This window comes from Delphinapterus leucas, chromosome 14, assembly GCF_059928025.1.
Source record: "Delphinapterus leucas isolate spDelLeu-1000000601 "Yukka" chromosome 14, BTC_Dleu_Yukka2, whole genome shotgun sequence".
In the NCBI taxonomy this organism is placed as follows: Eukaryota; Metazoa; Chordata; class Mammalia; order Artiodactyla; family Monodontidae; genus Delphinapterus; species Delphinapterus leucas.
In genome coordinates this window covers 3437374-3444793 of record NC_143142.1, presented here as the reverse complement: position 1 = coordinate 3444793, position 7420 = coordinate 3437374, and the positions used below count along the sequence as shown (strand labels likewise).

Below are 7420 nucleotides of genomic sequence, written 5' to 3'. Positions count from 1 at the left end.
CGCATCAGATACACTCCCCACTTCCCCACCCCCTCACCAGATTCCCAGCCCCAGGCAACCACTGATCTACCCTCTGTCTGCATGGATTTGCCTGGGGGTGGTGTGGGGCTAGTATCTGTATCATTATGGGAGAGTCTGTGAGAAGCCGATGGGGTTCATATATTGTCACTGTTTTTTTGGTTTCTGGTTTTGGCCGCGACGCATGACCTTGTGGGATCCCAGTTCCCCAACCAGGGATTGAATCCGGACCCTCAGCAGTGAAAGCACGGAGTCCTAACCACTGGACCGCCAGGGAAGTCCCTGTGAGTGTTTCTTGTTTGTTTTTGTTTTGGTTTTTGTTTTGCGGTACGCGGGCCTCTCACTGTTGTGGCCTCTTGCGGAGCACAGGCTCCGGACGCGCGGGCTCTGGACGCGCAGGCTCAGCGGCATGTGGGATCTTCCCGGACCGGGGCACGAACCCGCGTCCCCTGCATCGGCAGGCGGACTCTCAACCACTGCGCCACCAGGGAAGCCCCCTGTGTTTCTTAATCGAGGCACCAGGGGAGCTCTGTTCTCCCACAGCATGGCTGCACGTGTGCCGTAAAACAGCCTGCAGTACCTTCTTTTCTGTAGAAACCACGTCCACTCCTAAATCAAGCTCCCTACCTAGCCAGCTCATGTATTGCTTTAAAAGAATCAAGCTTCAGATCAAGAGAAAGAGGACTGTGGTTGAACCTAATGCTGGTTGCTTCATTTCTGCCCCAAGTTAAACTCTAAAAAAGGCCAGCCGGTGTTGGGCAGATACCTCCGCGGTCCACTGGGGTCAACCGAGCTACCCCGGTTCTGAGAGCCTGAGACAGTGAGGCTGTTTGACAACTGCCACCCTCAAGGAGCACATGCCATGGTGTCAGTAGAGCTAAGAGGCCGTGTTGGGGGGACCAGTGGGTCCCATTTCCCCTGGGACTGTCCTGCTTCTGAAACTGGAATCCTCTCAGGATAAACAGGATGCTTGGCCACCCTGGTTGACATAAGTAACTCCCAACTATCATTAAAAACTTTCCGTTGCTCACTTCAGGCGATCAGGGCCTCGTGGTGTCAAAATGTCTCTTTTATTGTAAATGTAAGGCTCAAATACGACCTCGCCTAGGGAGGGACACAGCTCCAGTATTGCCAGACCCTGGAAAAGATTGGGAGGTTCCTCAAGGACGTCTGCTCTCCCTCCTGCATCAGTGCTGCCCTTCCCGCCAAGCCCGCCTACCCTTGGGATGTGAACCTGTGACCCCACTGAATGAGTCTGTAGGTGTCTGACCTCTGACTCCCTAGGGTGGGTGTCAGCTCCATGCTGCAAATAAGGTCACAAGGGACATGAGTGTGCACCATCTTAAATAAGGTGCTGCCTTTTTACGGTGATGTGAGCCTCTCAGACTGGCAGGTGGACAAAACAATATCTTTCCAGATAGACAGTCTGTAGTTCTTCCTTGCTGCTAAAATGATCAAGTAGAACAAGGGTAGCTTGGCTCTTAGATGCTGGTCCCACGATTCATGTCACATGCACTTATTGAGCACCTGCTATGTGCCTGGTTTGGGGAACACACAAAGAATGGAGTAATTAACAAGACCTCAAGGTGCGGCCAGTCAGAGGGTGGAAGCAGAGACGGGGGCAGTTAGTTAAGCACAGGACGGCGGGGGGATCGGGGGGGTGGGCAGTGCCTTCACCCCCCCCGTTGCCCTTATGTTCCCACCAGCTCGTCCACCCTCACCTGTAGACTCCAGCCAGACTGATGGCCTCTCAGAACACAAGGCTCTGAAAAAACAAACTGTCCTTTCTCGTAAGTGAGTAGATCTTGACTAATATTACGGTTGACCCTGCACAACGCGGGGGTTAGGGCCCCGACCCTCCCTGCACTGGAAAATCCAAGTAGACCTTCCAGTCCACCCTTCTTATCCGTGATTCCCAATCAGCGGATTCAACCAACCCTGGATCTTGCAAGACTGTAGTATTTACCTTGGAAAAAATCCGCGTGTAAGTGGACCCTTGCAGTTCAAACACATGTTGTTGAAGGGTCAGCTGTAATATTTATTAGCATTAATCTTTATTGTGATCAACAATAGTGTATTAACATTATTTTAATAATATTAACAATAACTACGAGAATAGTAATAATGAGACTCCATTTAACAAGTCTGGGTCAGACTGAGTAATAAACACCCTTAGTGTGTGTTGTTATTCACTCACAACAACCGTCTGAGGCACGTGTGTTTCCCCCCATATCAGAGGTGAGGAAACAGGCTCAGAGCATCCTTCTCAAGGTCAAGGCTAGGAACTAGCAGAGCCACACTCAAACCCATGACCGTATCTCCAAAAACTGTGGTCTTGATTATTACACTAATACAAGCTTCACATATATTTTCTTGTGTTAAAAATGTAATCAAACTGACCGAAAAAAAGCAATTCAGGCTCATGACACAAAATCTAGAAAAGTAGAAGAAATAAAGAAAAAAAATGCCTCTGGTTCCTCCTCCCAGAAATAAAAATGAGTAACTCATCTTACACGCGCTTCAGTTTTTTTTCAAATGGTGGACATAATTTTGCATGGTCCTATTCATATTTTGAAAGTATACTGTTATAAACGTGACTTTTAAATCATTTTTCCACTTTTAAAAGTAGCCCAAGAGCATTGTAAACAATTTATAAAAATGACCGAATTCACCCCCGTTGGAGCTTTGGTGACGTCCTTCTAGGTTTTTGCCTTCCGATGTCTTTTTTTCTTCCGCGGTTGAGATCAAAGTGCAAAAATTGCTTTTTAAGTATAATTAACAGGGAAAGTTCCGCAGCCTTCAATCGGAGGTGATAGGGCTCCCATGTGCATGGGACAGACGGTGGGCTGCATGACGGGACCCCTCGGGGCAGGGGGAAACTGGGCACTAAAATCCAGCCCAATCTTTGCTTGTCAATATACCTGCACCTTGGGCTTCCCTGGTGGCGCAGTGGTTGAGAGTCCGCCTGCCGATGCAGGGGACGCGGGTTCGTGCCCCGGTCCGGGAAGATCCCACATGCCGCGGAGCGGCTGGGCCCGTGAGCCATGGCCGCTGAGCCTGCGCGTCCGGAGCCTGTGCTCCGCCATGGGAGAGGCCACAACAGTGAGAGGCCCGCGTACCGCAAAAAAAAAAAAAAAAAAAAAAAGTAAAAAATTATACCTGCACCTGGAGGAGAAGCTTACGGCTCTCCTTTGAACAAGAATACCATCTGCTCGCCAAGCGGGCAGCCTGGGCTGCACTTTCCAAGTGGAGGCTACAGTTTACATCTTGCCCTTAAGGGCAAACGGAGCCCTGGAAGATGAGGTGAAAGGACTCAAGGTGATGGCCAGCCTGCTTCAGTGAGTAGCCTGCCTTCTATGACGGTGATGAAGGAGTCGCTCATACAGACGAACTCTTCCATGGCTAATAATGACACAAGCTGCCTAAAGGCCACAGAACAGCTGTTTCAAGGCACTGGAGAGCACCTGCAGTTGAGACAGGCTGGGACCTGGGAGCCGGGGCCTTTTGCTGCAGGGCTTGCACCTGGACACACGTCTCCTCCAGTAACAGAATACAAAGAAACTATAAGGGACTAAAGATAACTGCGTGCATGAGCAGTTGGGGCAAATTACGGACAACAAGATACAAAAAGACCAAAAAAAAAAAAAAAAAAATCCAACTGCCACTTCTGAAGAGCCTGGAGCAAAAGCGGGGGGTTGGGAGCCAACGCAGGGCACCGCACATGCCCCCTGCACTCAACACCACCAAAGCGGGGGGCAGACCACCTGAGCCACGCCTCCAGCCCGACCCCTGGACACACTCCTCCCCTCACCCCATATAATGAGCCAGCTGCCCCCCGCCCTCGGGGAGTGAGCGAGCAAGGGAAGCTGTTACTTGTTCCCGCTCCCCCCCTGCTGCAGCAGGGGCCCCAGTAAAGCCTTGCCTGAATTTCTTGTCTGGCCTCTGATCAATTTCTATTGATTAAGGAGGCCAAGAACCCTGGTCGGTACCGCGGTGATGGAGACCGGAGAGCAAAGATCCCAGGGAGCGGGGACGGGCACAGAGGTGAGCCCCACATTGGCCACCAAGCTCTCTCCTTGGGGTGTTGTCCATGCACACTGTATTGCTCAGAGGCTGAACCAAACATGACAGCCCAGAGCTTGCAATAGGCTCACCGGGCTGGACGGACAAATACTCTGTCCAGGACACTGGAGGCAACAGGGAACTGAGGGTCTGAAATTCCTGAAATAAGAGATTTGCAGGGAAGTGAGTCCAGTGAACAATTTCCTCTTCAGGAAATTTCCAGCTTCTCAACTGGACGTGAAGCTAAGAAAGCAAGAGAGGGAGGTGTTAAAGGCTAAGCTGTTATGTGGGTGGCCTCCTAGGACTCCTTTTGGTTCAGGGCCACCCTGGGAGGATGTAAATTCCCAGGCACTCCCTGGCATCTATGCAAGTCAGCAAAGTGGGATTTGGTAAGAAAAAGCCTCAGGTGCTGGATCTTGGAAAGGAAAGCAGGTGAAATCGGGCACACGCGGGATGGTACCCAGAGATAGGGATCCAGGCACTCTCCATTGTAAGTATTAATCAAATCTTCACACAGACCTTTGCAAAAGTTTCAGCTATGGCAGAAGAGAGGTAGCCGGGGCAGGGACAGCTCTGATGTGACACTCAAGGTGGCCAGGGAGGTCAGAGCAGGCCACTCTGAGGACATGTGGCCTGAAGCATGGGATTCCTTAGAGGCATTAGAATGTGATCTAGATAAAACACCGGACAGAGGGAAGCACAGGTGCAAAGACCCTGCACAGGGAGGTGAGCGCACGGCAAGGACCAGCCATTGAAAAAACATGTGGCTGGAGAGATTGCTTTCCCAGCAGCACGAAAATGGGTTCCTGCATATAAAAATTCACTCTCTCTTCCCTCACGACTGTGGAGGACACAGCTGTACTAGGGACAGAGGCCAGAGGCCCAGATAATATATTAGCTTTTAAAATGCACATGTTTTCCAAGTTCCTTATTCAAACCTTTGGCCAAATAATAATGTTTTGGATTGGTTTCTGCATCTCAAAATTTCCACCTGGAAGAAGCTAAAATTGGGTGGTTTTCCTAAGTAAGTCCTTCTAAACACCAAACAAACAGAAAGAAAACCCAAGGGCTGTGACAGTCAGCTCCTGCTGTAGGAGTTCTCTGAGGTGGAGATGCTCACTTAAACGTTTGGATCTGCAAATGAACTTACTTACAAAACAAACAGACTTACAAACATAGAAGACAAACATATGGTTATCAAAGGGGAATGGGGGGGAGGGATAAATTAGGAGTATGGGTTTAACAGATACACACTACTGTATATAAAATAGATAACCGGGACTTCCCTGGTGGTGCAGTAGATAAGACTCTGTGCTCCTATGCAGGGAGCCCAGGTTCGATCCCTGGTCAGGGAACTAGATCCCACATGCATGCCACAACTAAGAGTTTGCATGCCACATCTAAGGAGCCCAGGTGCCACAACTGGCAAGCCGCAAGGAAGGAACCTGCCTGCCTCAACTGAGACCCAACGCAACCAAATAAATAAATTAATAAAAAAATATTTTTAAAAAATAGATAACCAACAAGAATTTACCGTGTAGCACAGGGAACTACACTCAGTACCTTGTAATAACCTATAGTGGAAAATAATCTGAAAAAGAACATGTGTGTGTGTGTGTGTATATCTGAATCACTTTGCTGTACATCTGAAACTAACACAATATTGTAAATCAACAATAGCTCAATAAATAAATAAATAAATTTGGATCAAGGCTTTACAGAATAGAACTAGGAGAAGAGGAAAGTCAGGTCATCCTGTTACCATTCTCTTTGAGACAGAACATTAGGTAATGTTTCAAAGAATGAAGCAAATTATGGCTTTGTTTTTCAATTTATATTCTACCGACCAAAATGTTCTGTCCAAAAAGCCTTTTTTTTCCTCTGTCAAAGAGGGCATTGGGGTGGAAAGAAATTACCAGACTGTGAAATTTCATTGATTTAAAAACTTGAGGTTAACTTCGGGGTCCAGATTTACATTTTCTCTCATTTATGTTGTCCTCTAAGTGAAGGGTGGGTTTGGAAGAGCCAGGCCGTGTTGAACGGCGAGATCTCAGGATGCTGTGACTTTCAGAGCTGCGCTTCAGCCGTGGAAAGAGAGGGTCATTACATGAAATGACTGGATATAGTCAGGAAAACCGGGGCACAGACAGGATGAAATTCATTCATCTGTCCGTTCAATGAATACTGAGAACTTTCTATGAATAAGACACTCGTCTATGTAGTTGGAATAGTAGACAAGTAGACAAGAGGAATACACATGGAAAGTATATTCTTACAGGGAAAATAGATAAACGTGAGCTAAATCAATGAGATGCTATCAGACTGTGAAAACACGGTGCTACGAAGGAAATAAACAGAGCCGTGAGGAGTCATTGGACGCCATGCGTGGAAGGGCACTACTTCCCACAGGGTAGGTGTGAGACAACATTTAAGCTGAGAATTTAGGAATGAACCCAGCTGTCCCTGGGTAACAGGGTTCCAGACAAAGAGAACGGTAGGTGCAAAAGCCTGAAGCAAGAATAAGCGGATGGCTGTATTTGAGAACTAGAAAAATGCCAGTGTGGCTGCAAGGCAGAGGTTGCAGGATGAAATGGTGGAGGATGATGCCAGCCCAGAATGGCATAGGAAGGGGAGCGGGCAACGTGGAGGCCTCTGGAGGCTTCTAAACAGGAGAGTGAACGTCCCTGAATCGTGCTGAAAAGATTGGTAGCATCATTGCGAGAGGAGAGCTTTGGGGATGGGGCTCATTCCACCCCTGTGCTGGCTTCCTTCTTTTTCTCCTCTCACTTCCCCAGGTCCATTTTGGTGCCTCCTTGGAATGAGCTATTGCAAAATGAATCACTTGCTCCCACATCCTTGTCCCAGATTTTGCATCCGGAGGAACTCAACCTGAGATGTAAGACCAGCAGGACTTGCTAATAGATCACGTCTAGGGTTAAGGAAAAGGAGCGATTCTGGGATTTGTAATTGTGCAATTGGCATATAGTCTATCCATTTACTAAGATGATGACTGAAAAATTAAAAAAAAAACCTCCAACAAATGACATCTGTAGAAATTCCGTGGAGTTTTGAAGCCCAATCGTAGCAGAATGCTGGTTCTGTGTGGGATCAGGATCGCAGTATCAGGGCTGTGAAGTCAGCGTAAAGCAGCCGTCAGCCCTCTTCAACTTGTCGGTGTTTGTGCTGTGTGTTTTGCCTGGTGCTTTTTTTTTTTTTTTTTTGCAGTACGCGGGCCTCTCACTGTTGTGGCCTCTCCCGTTGCGGAGCAGACGCGCAGGCTCAGCGGCCATGGCTCACGGGCTCAGCCGCTCCACAGCATGTGGGATCCTCCCGGACCGGG

The 7420-nt window shown here is 48.5% G+C and overlaps 1 protein-coding gene across 4 annotated transcripts in view; it reads right to left on the bottom strand.

The window, feature by feature from the left end:
- The window catches only part of SLC15A4 (solute carrier family 15 member 4), a 119237-nt gene that overhangs the window by 25385 nt on the left and 86432 nt on the right, over positions 1-7420 (bottom strand). Inside the window, exon 8 of one of the 4 annotated variants that reach the window (XM_089894345.1) lies at positions 2007-2047. The exons of the other annotated variants lie outside the window; for them this stretch is intronic. Within the exon in view, the coding sequence (XP_089750471.1) occupies positions 2022-2047 (26 nt within the window). The 3' untranslated portion in view covers positions 2007-2021. Of the gene's footprint in view, positions 1-2006; positions 2048-7420 lie in introns of those variants that run through there. 4 annotated transcript variants of the gene reach the window in all.